Source organism: Anastrepha obliqua, chromosome 3 (assembly GCF_027943255.1).
Source record: "Anastrepha obliqua isolate idAnaObli1 chromosome 3, idAnaObli1_1.0, whole genome shotgun sequence".
Taxonomy (NCBI): Eukaryota; Metazoa; Arthropoda; class Insecta; order Diptera; family Tephritidae; genus Anastrepha; species Anastrepha obliqua.
This window is the reverse complement of record NC_072894.1, coordinates 96185325-96206360: the sequence shown is the minus strand read 5'-3', so window position 1 is coordinate 96206360 and position 21036 is coordinate 96185325. Positions and strand designations below refer to the sequence as shown.

At 35.3% G+C, this 21036-nt stretch overlaps 1 protein-coding gene across 1 annotated transcript in view; it reads right to left on the bottom strand.

Moving 5' to 3' along the window:
- The window catches only part of LOC129241095 (uncharacterized), a 28623-nt gene extending 8662 nt beyond the window's left edge, over positions 1-19961 (bottom strand). Inside the window, exons 1-2 of the mRNA XM_054877254.1 lie at positions 19096-19961; positions 14629-14713 (exon numbers count right to left, since the gene is read on the bottom strand). Coding sequence (XP_054733229.1) covers positions 14629-14713; positions 19096-19147 — 137 coding nt within the window. The 5' untranslated portion in view covers positions 19148-19961. The remainder of the gene's footprint in view (positions 1-14628; positions 14714-19095) is intronic.
- Positions 19962-21036: the final 1075 nt, after the last annotated feature.

Genomic DNA, 21036 nt, shown 5'->3' with positions numbered 1-21036 from the left:
TTACACCTGCTCAAGTATGCCTTATCATCAGCCCAGGCGCACAATCAAAAGTTAAAATCTCGCCAATATGACTTCACCGGACGGAGAGAAATTCATTAAAAAGTATTTATAATCATTTCAATTGCAAGCACAATAAATTCGTTGATAAAATATTTATTTTCTAGTGCAATATTTAAAGTGCAGTGTGCTTGTGCACGCCATGTCTGAAGGTCGTGAGTTCGACTACCACTTCGTGAAACATTAAAACTGATAGGAAAATTTTTTTTATAATAGTAACCGCCCTAGGCTGGCATTGGCAAGCTCCGGTTACTTTTTACAATGAAAAAACAAAACGCGCTCGAAGCCGGTATAAAAGTATAGCCTAATTTTTTCTGTAACCAATTTTTTCTATAACAAAATACCAAGACGGCGTGCACTGCAAACTGCCATTGAAACTCTAAGTCTAAATTTTGTGTGCTATATTTTGTTATCAATATTTATATATGTATTCAATATCTTCATACATACGTATGTATGTATATATGCCAACATATGTGCATATCTATTCATTTAAATACGCGAACGGGTAATGCAAATGAGCGACAGGTTTTTATCCAACGAAAAAAGAAAACAAGCGCCAGCGCAAATAGAAGTCGGCTGTCAGGCAAGAATTTCTGCTGTGATGACAATGCAGGTTTTCGAAGTAAACAAAGAGATTTATGGGAATTTGTATGTGTAAATAGCAAAAATAAAAATAATAGAAAAAAAAATAGAAATTATATTAAAACAAAAGAAAGACGGCTAAGGAAATTATTGCCAAATAATTATATCTATTTGCATTAATAATCCATTTTTTTCAATTGCGATCAATGATACAAATTAGGGGTTTTTGTATTTCAGATAAATAGAAGAGCCAAAATGGACAACAACGTCCAGGTCCAATTTTTCGGTATGGTCAACTTCAGGGCCATTTCTAAAATTATTAAAATTAAAAAAAAAATTTAAAATTAAAATAAATTTAATTTTTTTCACAAAAAAAAAAAAAAAAACTTAAATGAAAATTAAATGAAAACAATGTAAATAAATAAAAAGCCTAAAAATTTAAATATTAAAAAGAAACTTTTTTTCATTTTTAAAAAAATTTTAAATGAAAACAATTTTTTAATGAAACAAAAATTTTGTTTAATTAATTTAAATTTTTTTTTAATTTTTGTATTGTATATAAAAGAAGTTAAATAAAAACCTAAACAATTTAAATATCGTTTTTCATCATTTTTATTGTAACAAACAAAATCCTGAAAATACCCTAAGTTTTCGAGCTCTAGATCACGGGAACCCCTTAAGTGAAATTGAGAAATATTCCATGCATGCAATGCGTTATCAGGTAGCCTAGCAACTTTTTGTTTAAAAACTATTTAGTTATATATTTTTATTTTTTTTATTTATTTATTATTTTTTTTTGTGTGAAATATAATTTGTTTTGCGGGCTTATGAGAAGCTTTGAAATAAATAAATTAGTTTGAACTCATTGTGAACTGAAGATTTATTTGGTTTTGCTGTGCTGTTACTAATTGAAAATGATTGACTTTTAGAATTTCAAACAAAAATAAAAGTGATGGAAAACAACTGTAGGTTATAGATTTGATGCCCATTGCTTATGATGAAACATCAAATTTTTGAAGTGAAACTTCTTAGGCGTCGATGGACGAGCGAATGGAGAGTAAAATTTCAAGGTGATGCAACGTTTTGGGCATTTTCGTTCCGCAAGAGAGAGAAAAAATATATAACGTAGAGGAAAAGGAGAGAGAGAGAGCTATAGCTTATATATATCTTAGATACACTTTAGGCTATTTATCCTGAGTTTTTTCTTGAGGTTGCTAATTTCTAATGAGAAATAACACTGCCTTCTTTTTGGCGCTTGTTTGTTGGTGCAAACTTGTAGGAAATATGGTGCCTACTTTTGGCGCTCATTTCCGTTTCCTGACTGGTGCTTGAGCGTACTATTAAGTGCTATCCATCCCGGCGTCGGATTTATTGGTATTGCCTTGCGGTAATTTGTGCCGTTGCTGCGGTAGTGGAATCGCTGCATTTGTGCGGGTGATAAACGGTCGGAGTAGTGCGCGTTGTTGACACGGTTTATGTTCAGCGTTTACCTACACCGGTCGACCCTTCTCCGTATTTTGTAAATTTTATCTATTTGTATTCTCTGCAAATGTGGTGAATTTATTTAGATATATATTCTTCCTCTTGGGTCTCTCGCTCTTTCTTTGTCTGCCTTGAAAGTTTCGCTTCTGTTATGTGTATCACGCTACACGCACTTTTTTTATTTTTTTACAAACAGTTTAATATAAGGGTGATCAGTTAGTAGGTTCTCTCCCCAAAAGCTTTTCCGAAGACCCGGAAGAATCGATTCGCTGCCGATCTCAACAACCAACTTGGCCTGTCTTATGGCACTACTTGGGTGATTTTATGCAAAGATCTCGGTTTGGAAGCGTATAAAATACAGCTAGTGTAAGATTTGAAGCCGACCGATCTTCCAAAACGTAATAATTTCAGTCGTTCATCTCTTGAAAAACTCGCCGAAGATCCGCATTTTGAAACCCAAATTTTGTTCAGCTGCGAGGCCCATTTTTAACTTAATGGCTACTACATTAAGCAAAATTGCCATTTATGGGCTGAAGAGCAATCCGAATAGCCATTACATCCATTGACGTGGCTGTCGCCATTGTAACAGTGAATGACGAACTCTAGCACGAATTTTTGATGCCGAAAATTGAAGCCTAAGATTTCCACAAAAAGACAGCCCGTGAAATAATAGATTTACTGCGTCGTCGTTTCGGTGCGTATTTATTTCTCTTCTCGGGCCAGTTGATTGGCTACCAAGATCGTGTGATATCACACCTTTGGACCTTTATTTGTGGGGAGTATGTAACGTCTTAATGTTTTGTGGATAAATCAGCTTCGATTGAGGCATTGGAAGCCAACATTACTAAAGTTATTCACGCGGTGCCGACTGAAGTCCTCCAGTGAGTCGGCAATCATTCAGATTGGTGTTTACGGATGGCCGAATTACGGGCAACATTTGAAAGGTTCTAAACAAAAGTAATAAAGATTGCCCAATCAATTTTTAATTTTCGTTGCTTTATTTCAATTTACAAACCGATACTTCTAAATTGATCACCCTTTATTATTGGGTCTTCCATTTTTATTTTTTTGGCTGTTTGGTTGAGCTTAGCAGGAGCTGCTATTTGAGATATGCGTATCGATTACTATTACCCAGAACATATCTCTCACCGGATAAGAACCAAACCTGTTGCTGTCCCTTCCCATAATTCTCGCCCGCTTTTAATCAACGTTAAATGTTGTGAATCAAGAAGATCGAGTACTTCTCTTACCCTCGTTTTTAACATCATTAAAGAAGCAATTCAATGTCCGATCTTGTTGGAAAGTATGCAGTTTCTTGTTCCTTTGAGGCCCGTACGCTTAGGCCGGATTCACACTATGATGCCGATCACGGTCCGCTCTCGGTCCAGTCTCGGTCCGGTAAAATATTCACAAACGAAAAACAATGACTGTATTCACACTATCCGTGCTGTTCAAGTTTCGGTACAGTCACACTCCAGCATCGATCAAGTTCGAAGAATATTTTGCTGGAGCGTGATCGAACTTGCCGCGACTTGTACTGATAGTGTGAATAACGTTTTTACAATGACAGCTGAAAAATCTTGGTCTTTTGAAAAAGGTAAGTAATTGCATACGATGCATACGATGATCGCGACTGGACCGATGTAAGAACACAAATGTAGATGTCGAAAGATTTTACCGAACCGAGACTAGACCGAGAACGAACCGTGATCGGCACCATAGTGTGAATCCACCCTTATGCTTCAAACGCTGCGTGAATTTAACGAGATCTCGAATTCTGTCTTGCTAGATTTCTCATTGCCAAGAGATGCCTTTCTCTCTTTGTTATATTCAGTTTTATGATTAATTATAATAGTATTTGTCTTTATCTCTGTAACTTACCTTAACTTGCATATAACACAAATTAATTTAAAAATTTATTATCTATGAGAAATTTGAATTTTGTTGACGTTTTGAATTAAGCAAATTAATAAAGAATAGTGAGACTATGAACCATGACTTTAGTTTCTCATTTAAGGGTTGCCCTAATGATTTTTACTAATTTGTTATGATTTTTCTATGCATACAATTTATGCCAATTATAATAATAGACTTCATTATCAGCATTACGTGGCGCCTTAGCTAGTATACTTACTTTACCAGTATACAGTTATAAGCATAAAAAATGTATGTAAGTTTTTATATCTGTACAGTTGATTTTAATTATTGAAATCTTGCAAGCATTTTTGAAAGTGAACTCATATGTATGGGTATGTCTGTCATAAACGTCAAGTCACTGAGTGATAGACTATACAACGAATAAGCCCAGAAAGCGATAGTCTGTATATATACACACACATATATATATACATTTATAATATATATGTACAAGGTAATGAGCTGATGCCTATAGACGAAAAACATGATAGCCCCGAAATTGACCTCTGTCAAGAAGCTGAAAAGCGTTGAAAACGACAAACCAAAATATAAAACTGTAATGAGAATTAATACAAACACAATTACAAAATTTCCTAAGTATAAGCTGGTATGCTTGCTCATAGTTACATATATAAGTGTAGAAGTGTCTAACGGAACCTAGGCTCATGAAGTCTTCGACTGGTTTGGTAACAGTAGGAAGTATCGATGCGCCTAATAAGTACAGCACAGTGAGTTATTGCCAAGTTTTGACAATTTGTTTGTTCCATAATTAATTTTAAAATAAGTTTTAAGTTTTTTCTCCTATAAACGCTAAAAAATATAAATCATTCATTTTATGAAGAAAATGCTTAAAACCCTCAGCAAAAAGAATTTAAATTAAGTAAAGAAAAAATTCTATGAAACATTAGGGTGTATCACTCTCCATGCAAAAAATTGCTACTGATTTTTCATTTAAGATTTTCAAATTTATTATATTTCAAGACTTTCGCCAAAATATCTCGAAAAATATTAAGATTCACCAGAGCTGTAGCGATTTGAAAGTACCTAAAAAAATCAGGTTTCTTTTAAACAAACTTAATTAAAAAAACAAAATTTTGCAAAATAACAATACCTCAGGTGATAGAAGAGTTCAAGCTTAAAATGACTGCATAGAAATGTTTTAAAATTTTATTATTTATATAAAATTAGTATTATTTATTTTTTGTGTGTATAGTAGCTATCATTCGAAAAGTGCCCAAGCTCGACTGTCTGAACATGAAAGTTTGAAAGAAAAAGTTTTTTCGAATAACAGTCGTCCCTTGGCACGCAATGGCAATCCTCCGAGTGTATTTCAGCCATGAAAAATCTCTTCATAAGAAACTATTTGCCGTTCGGAGTCGGCTTAAAGATGTAGGTCCCTCTTCTTTATTGAAGCAAATGAGGAAAAGTAGTTTTTGGAATGAAAATAAATCGTTGATAATCAATTTTTTCAAAAGTACAATTTTCCGAGTCTAAACTATAGAGGCAAGTTGAATACGTTCATGAAGCAACATAATTTTATTTAAATTTAATACTTATGAATTATTTTTGCTCTAAATAATTTAAAAATTATTTCCAGCAGTGTTATGTACTCTTTGGAGCTCTTTCGAGTGGTAGGTAAATTGAGCTTCAACAGTCCAGTGACACAGAGAGGCTATACATGGCCAGAAATCTCTTAACAGACAATGCTAAATGAGCCGTCGCTGTTGTTACACCTAACATTTTACCAGTGAAACAAAAACACAACTCTAATGCTAATGCAGCCTGTCACTGCTATGACTATTTTACATGGCTTGTTTACAGAAGTAGAAAGCATTGCATTTCAAGGTGCATTAAAACGTTAACAGCAGTAGAGCAAAAACGACAAGAGAAATGTAAATACTTATATTTTATTTTTGCTGTTGGTCCCTAAATTGTCGAAATCTATAAAGAAATATTCACAATTTAAGAGACCAAATATATATATAAAAGAGTCGAAATTAGGGTTTCTGCTGCTACTTGTTACTTGCCTAATGTGCCTTGCTGCATTCGTACAGAAAGGCTTCACGATAAACCACGGGTGGACGCTGATATTTGTCGCATGCTTCAATCGGGTAATTTAATAGCGACATCGAGTTGTGACAACGATCAGCGAAATTTTGAGCAATTTCACATGAAACTTAAAAAAACAACATCTTCAATAAATTTCTGACGGCAAAATATTTGATAAAAATTATATCGAATATGGAAATACAAATCGTACAGCAATAGACGGATCTTGCGCCGTGTGATTCCTACTGGTTTCTAAATATGAAACCTGCTTTAAAATTAACAAATTTGAAGTTATAGAAGGTCAGGCAGCAAGAATTTTGACAGTAAGAGGAGGGTCGTTTGAAAAGTCTGTGGAAAAATAAAAACTACTTAATTGTTTGGGTAAACTTTTTTTATTTTTCAACATAGTTTCCTTTAGGCTTATACACTTCGTCCAACGCATTCTACAATAGTTTGTTGATAGCTTCCGAATAATAGGCTTTGCCCAAGTCCGAAAAATAGATATTCGTTTCTGTATTCACCTCCTCGTTCAAATTGTGGCCCAAATAGTAGTCCGAGGGAGCCAAGTTTGAAGAATAGTGAGGATGTGAAACGAGTTGGCGTAACCTTATTTCTATTAATTTTGCAACCACAGCTGAAAGAGGCTTGAGCTGGTGCTTTGTTGTGATCGACTTCCTCGATTCAAACGAAGCCAAACACAAAGAAATAGACTCCGATTTGGCTGAAGCTTGGTGTGGGCTCTTCCAAGAGATGCTACCAACTAAACTTAACCTCGGCACGCGCTAGTGGTGCCATATCTCTGATTTTGCACGGTCTCTTCAAACAACCCTCGTAGAGGATTTTTTCCAATAATTGTAAGTCAAAGTAAATATTTCACAGCTTCAATCTTGTAGGTGAATAGCCTCCTAAATTTCCAATTTTCAATTTTCCATGATGCTTTCATCGATATTAATGCACAATAAATACTAATAAGTGAAGTTAAGCTTATGCGAAGTGCCTCGAGCTGCTCATGAAATAAATCAATTGTTATTTATAGCATTTTTTAATAGAATTACTCTCATTACCTAGCAGCAATATAAAATAAATCAAATACTCGCATCTCCAAATGAATCTTGCATAATGAATCCGCTAGAAATAAATGGAGATATACCCAGTAGGAATGATGACAAACCATTAATTCATAAGTGTAAAGTGAAATTCGAAATAAAAACTAGTCTCAAGTTATTGCATGTTCTAACATGTAAAGTGCTCATTTATTGGTGGTGAGACCCTAAGAAACCATGTTTTTGTTTTTTCATGGTACTTGCACTAAAGTCTCTTATCACTATTTCAGATTTCCTCGCAGTGATCTTTTATGTAGTTCGCTTTTATGGCTTCGTATATCGCCCTTATCACCCATAAAAACGTATTGTTTGCGGAGTTCACGAGAGGGGCCCCCCATCACGCAAGAGCATTCCACAACAACACTTCAATCAAACTCATTAAGGATACACACACATGCACACAGATCTACAAATATATGTGTGTATGTAAATTTCATCAGCACAAACACACCACTACCACCAACAAACTAGTGAGCATTTTTTTAACAAACAAGTACATATTGACTTCTGCATTCATTTCCCCGCGCGTTGTCTGCACATAAAGGCATGATGAGAGCTGTAGGCATGTTTGTGGTACGTAGTTGCTCTACTTGTTTGCTTACATATGTATTTATGTATGTATAAGTGCGTAGGTCTCTTGTATGTTTGCAGTAGAAATTAAGAAATTTGGGTTGCCGTTTTCGAAGGCTGGTATACTGCAAGTGTATTTTCTTTTTTGTAGACATCGATCTAATCAATTTGATAAATTGGTATATAAACTTTGACGCACTATGTTAAATGTTTGAGTACAAAGTACACGCATGTAGCTAATCTACATGAAAAAGGGTGTTCCCGAGAAAAATAAGAGAGTTTGGAGTTGATTATTTTAAGTGTTTTCAGCGTTGAGTTACTATTCTCTGTAACCTTTTTTTCAAGTCAAGTCTAGTAGTTCTGGACAATCTTGCTACTAGTTTGCTTTGCAGTTAAAGTAGTTCATCTTTTAACTTTTTTAATGCTAATAACTGGTGTTTTTAACATAGTGAAGCCCTACGAAGCGACAAATCTCAGCTTAGGCAACAGTATCATACCAGTTAACCCTCCGTTGGGCACCCGGGTCTGGCCTAACCGACTTTTTCATTTCTAAGGTATTTCTATTATGGCTAACGACTTGAGCTTCCAGGTAGCTTCCTAAAATTTGACTTTTTCATTTCTAACGTATTTCTATTATAGCTAACGACTAGCTTCCTAAAATTTGATTTTTTGATTTTAATTTATGGATGTAAGATTTTAAAAAGGATCCTCGAATAGGACGAAAATAGGCCCTGGTAAACAGAAGGTTTTAAAAAAGGTGTGAAGCAAAGGGTTAAAGTACTAATCTGGTCCAATTTGCGCCAAAAATCACAAGTTTTGAACTAGTTGAATAGGTTTGGCTTGGCAGCCGCATCGCACATAGAGACAGCAATGCCACTTAGACCACGAAATGGGTCCGTTGGGAACAGGTAAACAAAATATAATAAAGGAAAGTTTCAAAAATATTTCATTATGAATTAAAAAAGTTATTACACAAAATTTTTTCTTACTTTAAAGAAATGTTTTCTTGCCTATAGAACAGTCTACATCATTGCTGGCAAAATGCCTATACAATCCTGATAAATGTACAGAAGAGGTTGTACAGCTGGGAAGGTATTAAGCCGACAAAGGAACTTAAACAACAAGCAAAACGTTCTACCCCGTTTCCATGACAGTCGGTTCTACGTTACCGAAACGACCCGGATTTATATCCGGCCAAGGACTGTCACTCCAGCAGCATTCCCCGTATGTATGTAAGTATGGGGAATGTTTCTGCTGCTACAACAACAACAAAACCCTCGATAGCTGAAGGGCAATCGAAATTGTAAGCAGTCATCCAAAAGCCGATGGAAGCATAGGTAGACCCCACGGATTAACGAGTTGCTCTGTCGAGAAACACGGAGACGGATTCTTCCAAAAATATGTGCATCGCCTAGACTTGGCTGGTAGTCCTCATTGCCCAGAATGCTTGGGCGAAGACGAGACAGTCGAACATGTGGCCTTTTATTGCATCAGGTCCGCTAAGGAACGCAAAACTGGTGCGCACAAATGCTTGAGTCGGATGACAAGTGGGGGCGAAGGAATGATGCTAGATGAGCGCAGCAGGAAGAACAACTGCCGTATTGATTGAAGCAGCAAACGAATGTAAGTGGTGAGGTGCTTTAAGAAACGTTAAAGTACCACACTGACTAAGGTTTTCGATTTCTGTTTTTTCCCCCTTGCTCACTCCACTCGGGAGCATAAGTCCTCGACAAGACATGTCTTCCATCGATTTCGTTAATCTATTTGATTTCTGACAGGGTAGGTGATTAGACTGTCGCTACCAGTCCTAGGTGGTAGAACCACCCACCTGTCGGTGCTTAGGAACAACGCCTTCTTACTGCTTAGAGTGCCATTTGTGTTTCACATTTTTCTGGCATAAGGATCGCACAAATTGTTGAGGACTTCGCTAAATTTGGTGTGTCTGCGCTATTATCACGGTTCTCGCTTTTTCACCTCGTAAAACAAAGAAAAACAAAAATCGCACCGATCACTTGGCGCATAGTGCCCATTCAAAACCATAAAAGCAATAAAAACAACAAACAAATTATAAAGATTTTTTTTTTTTTTGTAAAGGCCTCTCACTAGTAATTTTACAACTGGTCCCATTCGAGTCACTCTCGAACCAGTATGACTTCTTCTATCAAATACCAGTTCATGAACTAGAATATTTGCTGAGTGCTAACCTAAGTGCCGAACTAACCTGACGCACTCCTACACCACCCACATTTGCGGGGCAAATAAAAATATTAGAAATATTGCTTCACTTCAATAAATATTTATATATTTACATTAAGTTGAAATAAAAAAAGACAATTGAAATAAAATAAATTCATCTAAAAGAACAATTGTCGCAATTTTATTTTATATGTCAATGAGGCCGCATGCAGCAGTTAAATGACTTGCTAATATCGTTAATGCCCGTATGTATGTATGTACATATACGAGGATTGTTCAACAAAAAAAATTGCTTCAAATTTCCCGTATGCACTCGCCAAGTATTATGTCACGCTTATGGTGACTGTCATAAATTAGTGCACGATTAGCATTAGTGGATAAATTATACGCTAAAAATCATTTATTCATGACTAATCGCAATACATGTCGCACTCTATAGATTAGAAGAAAAACCCGAATTAAGAATAGATAAAACGAACAGGAAATGATGCAGATCCTTTTTATTTATAACGCGTTTTTTTTGTTGAAGTTTGGCGTACAAGCTGGAAAAGGCGAAATATTTATTCTATAAGTACATACATACATATCCACCTACATAGAAATTTTTATTAGTCAATGTTACGCCTCATTTGTGCTCCTCTTCGAATTTTTGTGTGTGACCTAATATTCTTGCCCAAATGCAACCCTTCTGTTTTATACCGCCTCCGCAAGTCAATTGAATTTGTATAAGTGGTTTTTTCATAGCAAAAATATACAAAAACAACACGGAGGTCTTACATACATATATTACTGGTTTAGTGGCGATCACTATTACGCTTGGCTATAACGGCTTTTTACTTTGTAAGTCACAGGCATATATACAAGAGGCAGCTGATAAAGTAGATACTTCTTGCTTGAAGTATTATATTTAATCTAAGTAATTTAATCACTCTTAATTGAAATATATCTTTAACAACGCGAGTGCCACTGAAAAGATATTCTTTAGATTTCATTTAAAAATGATTTTTATATCTACCCTCAACTCATTGTGTGCGATAAACTTTGTCTCCACAACTCCTATTTCGAATGTAAGAAAAGAGAAAAGTAACTGAGAGCCAGTGAGTACAGACTGCAAAATGCTGATGGCCTATTTCTATGAATCTCGTAACTTCTCAGCCATTAGTCAAGCGCTGTAAGCGGTTTCATTGTCAGTTCACATGTTCCTTCTATGCGCCTAACGTATGCCATAGATCTCACCCAAAAATGATAGTAACATTATTCTTTCCATCGTGGGTGTACTTCGTACACTCAGAGCAACAATATGTGACTGTTATAATAACCGCTAATAAGGCACTTGACTTTCAGCACGATTAGCTGTACAGCGCACTCTCCCCAACTTCTCTCAGATAACACAAACTTAACTTAAAGCTATTAAACTATTGCTTTACTTATGTAGGTATGCACTTCGAAACTCGCTCGTCCCTCAATATGCGCTTGTACAATAACAAACTGAGTTCACGCTAGAGAGGTAAACCTCAAACTAGGTAACGGGAGCTTTAAATTACAATTAATGCTTGCTAATTAAAGTCATAAAAAATGCAGACAAATAAAAGTAATTTAATTCAAAATAAATAAAAAAGAACTGTACTTTGCACAAACCTGTTGCCACAGCTAAAAAAAATATATAATAAAAAAGTACTTTGAACGGCTCAAGAGCACGCTTAATAGCGGAAAGAAGTGCGAAAGGGTCAATCATGATGCCGAAGCAAATTTTTTAATATGTGGAATTTTCGAAATACAGACATATGAAAAGATTGATTAGCAAAGCAAGAAAGCGCTTGGAAAAATTAAGTAACAGTTAAATGTATAAATACGAAATACGAAAAAAAATTAAGGAAAGTTAAAAAAAGTCCATAAAAGCGAAGTCGGTCACAATATTAAAAAATCTAATTTCGAATTCAAATTAATGCCAAGTGATAATTTGTAATTCACAAACATTTTCGATATATGTATGTATATGTACATATATATATATATATATATATATATATAATATATATAATATGTATAATCAATAAATAAACTTCGTATAAACTTCGTGCAGGGTCGTTGAACAACATTAAGCCGCTCACCACAAATAGGGGGAGGAGCACAGCCAGGCCAATTATAAATAAGTAAAAGTGCATACAGCTATGGGTGGAGAAATAGCGCATTTCCCCACAATAACAAATAAAGATGATTATTTTTACTGGATGACCTAGTACATAAGCTATTTTTGCACAAATCTATTCTTTTACTTCAGTATTATCAAAAAACGCAATTCAATATCTACAATTTTTAGTAGCTTTTAAGTAGAAATTTATTACATTTGAAGAGGACACTGAAATAGCGCACTTTTATCGATCTGCAAGAAAGAGAAAAGTTAGTTATTTCAAATTGGTTAAACTTGTTGATTTATTTCTTATCTGATTAGTAACTTGTTGAGTATCCATTATTTTTTAAAACTGCTTCACACCTACAAGGCAGACTTTCAATTAACTTTTTGCATCTCTCCAAAGGAATGGAGTTCCACGCTTTCTGTACTTCTTACCACAGTTCATTGATATTTCTAAATTATTATTTTTTTGCCCAACCTTTACCTTAAGGGATTAGGGGTAGTCAGAATTGTGAAAAAATTTGATTTTTTTTTAAACAAATAATTGTCGTTTTTTTCTCGAAAATCTGAAAAATATTTCCTGAGGCCGCCATATTGTTAATTTTGAAAAAAAAAAGCTTCGATCAGACACAAGATTATCTATTAATAAAACTAATTTCTCTCGTCCGATTGATTTAAGAAGAATCTCCACGGATTTGTGATGATCACCGCAAGGGACTTATGGAGAAACGGGCTCCACACAAGCAGCGATAACTCTTACAATTATTAATTTTTTTTTTTGAAGTCGAAACGTGATGTATTATTGCTATATTTTTATTTTTGTAAAGTAAAGCAATTGACTAGAAAAAAAATATTGAAATCACCATTTTTCGGGCCTCTGACTACCCTATCCCCTTAATATCGGTCCACAGATTTTCAATGTGGTTATGGTCGCAGCTTTGTACTGGCCAATCTAGAACTGCAATTTTTTTTTTGCAGTTTTTAATGTGTACTGAGAATTGAACTTTTGTTTTTTCTTCACGTTTAACAAAAGTCTCCATATCAAAATCAATTATACATATTAGTTTTCGTTTCGTCCTCAAAAAGGATTATTTTCCAGAATTTTACATACTATATTTGCTTCTATGGACATTTGTGAAAGACAAACGTGCCTTGTTTTTTTTTTTTGTTTTTTTTTTGAAAATAGCGGTTTTTTTCTGCTGTCACGCCCATACAATTAAAACGTCTTTGCACAAGTCAGCTTGATATATTCGGGTCATATTCCTCACTTATGTATGTCCAGCGTTATCGCTCCAGAGGGCTTCAAAATGACACGCTTACTTTTCTTAATGCTGGTCTTGCACTGCTGAATTGCCCAGGCGTCTTTCGAACTTTCTGATAGACTGTTCACTAGACAGGGCTAGTTTACTTTCTCTCTTGCCTCGGATCAAAGTCTTAAGGATTCAAATTTTTTAGCAAATATTTCACCTCAAAGCTTAGGAAAAATATTAATTGAAATACCATAAATTTGGGACATTGATTGCCTGGGCGCCTGCTTTGTTAATAGCACTCAACGTGTTCAGCCTAGCTGGAGCTTGCAAATATTTCACCACAAAGCTTAGAAAAAATAGTAATATTGAAATACCATAAATTTGGCACATTAATGTCCAGAATTCCGGCATCAGACCTTTCACTTTTCCGAAGTTATTACATTTTCCGCCTGAATGTCGACCTTGACCGATGTGCCTTCTTTTTTACTCGCTCTATAGTTGGATCAATTTCTACCTTTTTGTATTTTGTCAGCAAATTCTCCCACGATTTATTTTTTTCCACTCTGTTTTTGAATAATTCTCTTCTTATTTGCCATAATGAGTGCGCTTTTTTGCAACACTATAAATTATTAAAATTGGTTGTTATTGTTGTTTTTGTAGCAACATTAACAATCTCCATACATATACTGGGAATGCTGCTGAAGTGACAGTCCTTGATCGGATATAAATCCGTGTCGTTTCGGTTCCGTAGAACCGACTGTCGTGGGAATGCAAAATATTTATTAACATTTGCATTTTTCCGCTTACTCTTACCTCGCCGAAGGCCAGTAAAAAAATGAGAAAATCCCAAAACTATCAACAAATCCCAGGTAAATGAAAATGTTCAATTACTTTGTATTTGTGCCCCCACTTCGCCATACACGATGGATTTCCTTCCAACTACAACAAATCGCTGGGAATTGTACGCTGTTTGTGGCCAGCTTAACGCAGTAATATGCATTTCGAGTGAATCGTGGCGAATAGAAACATTAAAAAGTTAACGGTACTTATTGCCCGATTTTAGTTAGAAGTGATTCACGTCATAACATTGGCATAAAAATATTATATGAATATCAGTTAATCTTCTAAGAACTAACAATTCGTATTGAGGATACCATAAATGCGCTACTTCTCTGTCTACAGCTGTATATAAAATATATTATAAAAAATAGAGATTTAGCTATCAGCAACAAGTAAAACATTTTATATAAATATTATATTATATAATACTAAATATTATACTTACTTCTTCTTTTCCGGACTATTTAGATCAGAGGTTCTACGGCCGCTCTCCTTGATTTCGAACAATTTCTCATAATTTTGTGGAACACCTGCGAGAAATAAGAAAATCGTAAAAATAAGAAAATCGTAAAAATACGAAAATCACAGTAAATCAACTAATTAGCAAATTTGAATAAACCACTTTGAGCTACACTACAATAGTTCGTTGAGCAAAGGGTGTGTGCACGCGTATGTGTGTATGCACTGTACTTATAGATTCACGGCTCGTTTTCCTAGCGCCAGTTGTTGTGTGCATTGAGGAAATCGACAAATTTACAAAACAAAAAACAAATTAATTAGTAGATTTTTGTTGCGTCTTTTTTTTGCCCACTTTCGCTCCTATTATTGTTGTTTATGCTGCTAAACTATGAAGCCGGCAAACAATAAAAATTCATAAAAAACCAAAAACAAAACAATAATACATTGCGAACAAGCCCACCAGTGGCGCTCACAATTAGTGGCGCTCTTTTGTTTTAAGATGTCCGCTCTTTTGCTCCATTATATTCTTGCATGTACTGCGAAATATATGTTTGGGTGACCAGCTTTTTGGTTATCTAATAAAAATATGCGTTTTTAAAAATGAAGATAGCAAAGAGGGAATTATTTGGAGCCTAAGCGATTATACATATATAGTACATAAAAATGTGTACGTATATGTAGATTATTAATGTTTGTATAAAAATGTATAAAAATTATTATTTTTTTTTTTCAATTTCTAATGTTTTCCTATTACCATTGAGAATTTATTTTATTTTTTATTTTTTAAAGACTTAAATAACAATGGAATTGTTAAATAAACAAAAAATATAACGCAGCGCTACCAACGGATTTTCATAATGCAGATGATAAGTCAAAAAATATAATATAAATGGAATTCAGTTGCGACCAAAAAAGCTAGGTTAGGTAGTGCTGGCTGATCTGTAAAAAAATTTCACTTAGACCTTTAACGTCCATTGTTGTGTTACCAGTGCTATGTATTTGGAGTCGAACTATTATTTTATGTAATTCTTAATGCGTGTCTTTGCGAATTTTAACAAGTACACACAGTACACCCTTTTGTCAGCAATATCCTTCAATGATGAAAAATACGTTGATCCTAGGCACATTTGTCGCGTCCTACAAAGAGCAGGGCAATGGCAAAGCAGGTGTTCCAAAGTACCCCTAGCATTATCATCGTTGCGACGTTGTTACACGCATCGCTCTGGGCTAGTCCCATTTTGGCTGCGTGATGTGGAGTGAGACAGTGTCCCATCAGTACTCCAACTTATATTTTGCAGTCTTTTCTAGAGAGTAATTAAATAAAGTTTGTAGTTTTCGTATTTCAAGTACTTGCATTATTTTTCAGTCTAAAAAGCTAAAGTAGGAAAAAATTAGCATAAGCCAGGCACCTTAAACGTGTTATGTAAAGACGCCCTAAACTTGCGTTATTTCATTAGAACTTTTGCAATAGTGGATACCCTATACCATATATTTTTGCGGTAAAAACGTCTATTAATCCAAATACAACGATAGGCGAACGAAATTATAGACTACACTACGTAAACCACAAAAAACTCGCATTCAAAGGAAAAAGGACAGAAGTAGAGGACTGAACTTAGAGACACGACAGCATCGAAAAGATATTACATAGGCGGCCCGTCGGTATGATTCACTCATCACTGACTCCAAACTCAGTCAGAAAATTCATGATGATCATCATGCTAATGCGGACAACGATAAGCCAGTGCTGAATAACTTCATGCTGATGCAATTGAATTTGATGCATGTGACAAAAATAAACTTTGAACTCAAACAAAAATAAGATTTGATTTAAATTTTAAATGCCGAATATCTGGCAAGTACATTGCTTCCGTATTCGCAAGAAAAGTTGCGCAATCGTTGAAGGTCAGGAATTTTTTTCGAAAAACAAAGTGCAAAGTAATAAAATTTCAAAAAATTCCTATACAATTTCAAGTCGATATTGTTAGATTTGTTTTTTTATTACTCATTATTTTTACATTCATCTTATATAGTCAGTGGGATCATCTACAATGTGGCCCAAAAAAATTTTTAATATACATCCTTTTGTACTTTATTCTTGCAAAGTCAGTTTAGAAGCGTCTTTAGTAGAGAGACCTACTACACTTACTAGACTCACCATTTAAACATTTAAAAATGGATCAAAATTGGCCTTAATTTGCGTAGACTAAATAGATAGCGTGCCTGTCTTCTTCAATTTTTACTTTTATTGTGCGTAACATTTTTTAAGGACCATGTATATGCAACAAATGGGCTGAAAAGTCCCAGAACTAACACCTTTTTTCAGTTAATACTAACCTTAAAAAGACAGATGTTCAAATTTCACGATATTCTATTCATTAGTTTGTGAGATATTGTGATATGGGTGACGCGACTTTCGCTATTTTCAAAACAACATTGCTTTTTGATGGAGAAAAAATACCGTTCAAACGAAGGAATAGCTTGAAAAGTGTTATGGGGACTCAGCTCAAATGCGGTCGTAGAGACACCAATGATGCACAACGGAGTGGACGTCCAAATGAGGCGGTAACACCAGAAAACATAAAAAAACAAAATCACAAAACCGTTTTGAATTATTGAAAAGTGAAGCTGCGTAAGTTAGCTGACATCGAAAAGCTCTGTTCAAAGTACAATCAAATCAATGGCAAAACTACATAAATTGAACCTCGAATTGCTCCACCCTATGCGCCATATTTGGCTCCCAGCGATTACTGGCTGTTTGCAAACCTAATGCTCGGCGGTAGAAAATTTCATACTGAGGCCTTTTTTGAGACAAAAGACAAATCGTTCTAGAAAAGTGATATTGAAAAGTTAGAGCGGGAATGATTGCGTTGTTCTTGATGGAAATTAACTTGATGAATAAAGTTAATTAAAAAAAAAACGTATTTTCTTTGGACTTTTCGACCGATATGTTAGGTTCATTAAAACTTGCTTTACAGAATAGTGATCCAATAAAAAATTAGTAGCCCGACCTTGTCACCACTTTGAAAAACTCCGAGACAATATCATCAATAATTTAACCGATATGAGCCTCGTTGATGATAAACGGTTCACTAGACAGGGCTGGTTTACTGGCGCGGCAGCCCTGGTCGAGGAAAACCCGAGTCATTCCGGTAGTTGCAATTTATTTAAGCGAAACAACGAGGCTGATATCAGTTTGTGGTATCGAAAACAAATCCTTGGCGGAATGTATTTGGACGAGTATGCGAGTTAATCAATGAAAATCCTATTAGTCATATGGATATTTCGGGAAGTACTATAGACGCATTTGTAAAGCCAAATATGTAGGTAGGTAGGTAGGGTGTCTGTCGCATGACACACATTGACCTTTCGTAGGCCTTTTGTGATACTACTAGAACTTATCCTTACCCTCTGGGCTCCTTTTCAAACCATCCGGTAGCTTTAATAAACGAACAAAGCTTCGTTAGTTTTAGATGAACTATGTCCGCTACATCAGTTCAAAATGCCGTATCAAGAGTGCGCAGCCTCCTCATAGCTAAGCTTTCATACTCACATAAAAGGTATTTGAGTGTATCCACTTCTTCTGTATTAAGACAGCTTCTACAGAAATCGAAGTACGGGAGTACTAACCTTCTACCGTGGCTGCCTATTAAACAATGACCAGTTAAAAACCCTATCATTTTACTTATAGCTTCTCCGTTAAATCTTAACAAGCTTTTTGATCGACCGCTGTTCCTTTTCGGCACTGACTGTCTGCTTACTTCGCATATTGTGAGATTTTGCCAACTTCTATTTACCTTGTTGATGGTTTTCCTATCAAATATATATATCCCAAGTATACTAAAATATTGAACCAACCTAATTGATAAATTTTTTTACTTATTTATTTTTTTTATCAATATTTCTTCTAAAATTATCACTGCTGGTCACACTTATCATCTGTAGCTGACATTGCAAATCTGCTCTTGGGGGCCTGCTTTGTTAATAGCACTCAATGTATTCAGTCTAGCTGGAGCTGGCTGTTGTTGCTGCACTCCACACCAACACCTCATGCCAATGCCACTAAAGAGTATGAATGCCGCTACTGCCAACGCTCTGTCAGAGTATTTTCGAGAAAACGAGTATTTTCTTCGCTACCGTCACCACGAAATGAGCAGCAACAGCGCAAGCAACAACAAATCACACTCATTACACACTACACTCACCAAACATGTGCTAAGGCAATGGCGGGTGGTGAGATGTGCGACGGTGGGGTTAACGCATTTGTATGCCTCGAAATTTTGTGTGACATAACAATTTCAATTCTGTTTCGCTGACATTTGCAAATGGAAAACGTTTATCCTTATTGATTTCAGGGACATGCAACCGCTAACGGTTATTGAACTGCTAACCGGAAATATGTTTTTATATCTATTTTTTTCGAAAATAAGTAGCATTGTAGGCACATACTAACCTCTGCGAGTTTTGGCCACAATCTTGCTGGGGCCTTTGGACACGGTCAACATTTTACGAATGCGCGGATAAAATTGCACGGAAAAAAATCGGTGGACGGTGGAAAATTTTCACTGACACCTTAATATCGTCCAGAGCTGCAGGGATGCAGTGCAACGTAATAGCACGTGTTTGTTGGAAAAAATTTCCAATTCAAATGCAGCAAAGCTTTGAGAATCGCGTTCAGAAAATTGCACTCGTAACCGTCGCGCAATGTAATTCTTTCAATTATTTATATGTATTATATATACAATACGTATGTAAATTTATTTGCCCTTGTCTCGTCTCAGTGACCGCACTTGTCCTTAACTCTAACACTGGCGCTGTCCTCAGTGCCTGCGCAGCAATTGCACTGCCTTTTGTTATTTAATAAAAATGTTTATTTCTCGAATTTATTTTACTTGTACGTGTATTTGTTTTTGTATATTTATGTATTGTTCCGTTATTCTATTGCTTTCTCATAACTATTCACCATTCAAATTGAAATAATACAAATTTACTTTAATTTCATCATAAATAAAAAAAAAATCAGAAAATATGCAGTTGTTTAATGCAAACACTTTTGTACACTTAAAATTTTCCTAAGCCACTTTACATAATATACATATTTTAGTAACTTTAGTTCACTTTCGCCGAAACTTGGGGAAAGTTGTTATGTAGGGCTTAGTTGATCAAAAAAAAGAACAACGTGCAGTTCACCAAAGGGGGCTGATTGGAGTTATTTTATTATATTGTATAATTCACCACTACCACCACTTGGACTCTATATTCTTATGCGTATATATGCACAATTGAAGGTATATCACCTCATCCAATACCGTTGTTAATTTCTCAGCTAATGAAAATCAACTGACAGTAGTGCCGGCCAAACACCCCACATAATACCGCACCGGAATGGTAGAATGGTAGTATCTCACAGATACTAAGTAGAGAATATTGTATGCAGCCACACAGCATGCCGTTCATATGTTGTGCTCTCCTCGCACATACACAGACACACACAGTCAGATTTGAGTAAAATACCTCTGCATTTTCCCCACCCTTGCCTCCTTCGAATCACATGCTGAACCTAACGAAACAGCTGTTCTTGTGTTGTATAATCAGGCATGCTTGACGAAGAATCGGCACTGATAACAAATTCACATGTGTTTATTATTCTTTCAATGTGGTTGGTGTACACGCTGTAGTGCATAGTTCAGACACAAACCTTTTTGTACTATGCCGGCCGCGATGTTGAATACAATTGTGGCTTGTGGTCATGGTGAAAAGATATTTAATGGTGTGGCCAATATCGGGCCGTTAGCCGGCTCTCAGCGGAATTGACAGAATGAGCGGATGGGCTGACGTAACAGGAGTTATGAGTAGGTTTGTTTACGAAAAAACTAAGAATGTGTTACTGATATAAGAAAAAAATTAACACAATATCACTTCGTTACCGTTTGAACAACGATTGTTTGAACGAGTGTGTGAATATGTGTGAAATAGTCGTGCAGATTTCAGCTTAAACTTCTTTGAACTGTCAATCTTTGCGAGTTAAGCAATTAGAGAATGCCGCAATTCTTTAAAAAAATAATTGCATTTACTGGGTTTAATTCTTTTGGAACAGAAATCCAAGCATTCGATGGATTTTTCAGCAATTATATTATATTAAAACAATTCTTTTTTTGCCAAGGAGCAATTACAGTTATATACAGTTAAAAGGCGAAAAATAATCGAATTTTCCTAAATTTTTTCTGAGAAAACTTTTAAATTTATTGTTCTAAAAATTTTTACACATCTTATGTTATCTTTTACTATATTTTAAGGCTTAGTATTAGTAAAAATATTTACTTCGAAAGGGGCTACAGCTGATCTCCGCGAGCTCCTCTCAAAAAAGACGTTTTGCGGTGACCATTATATCTCT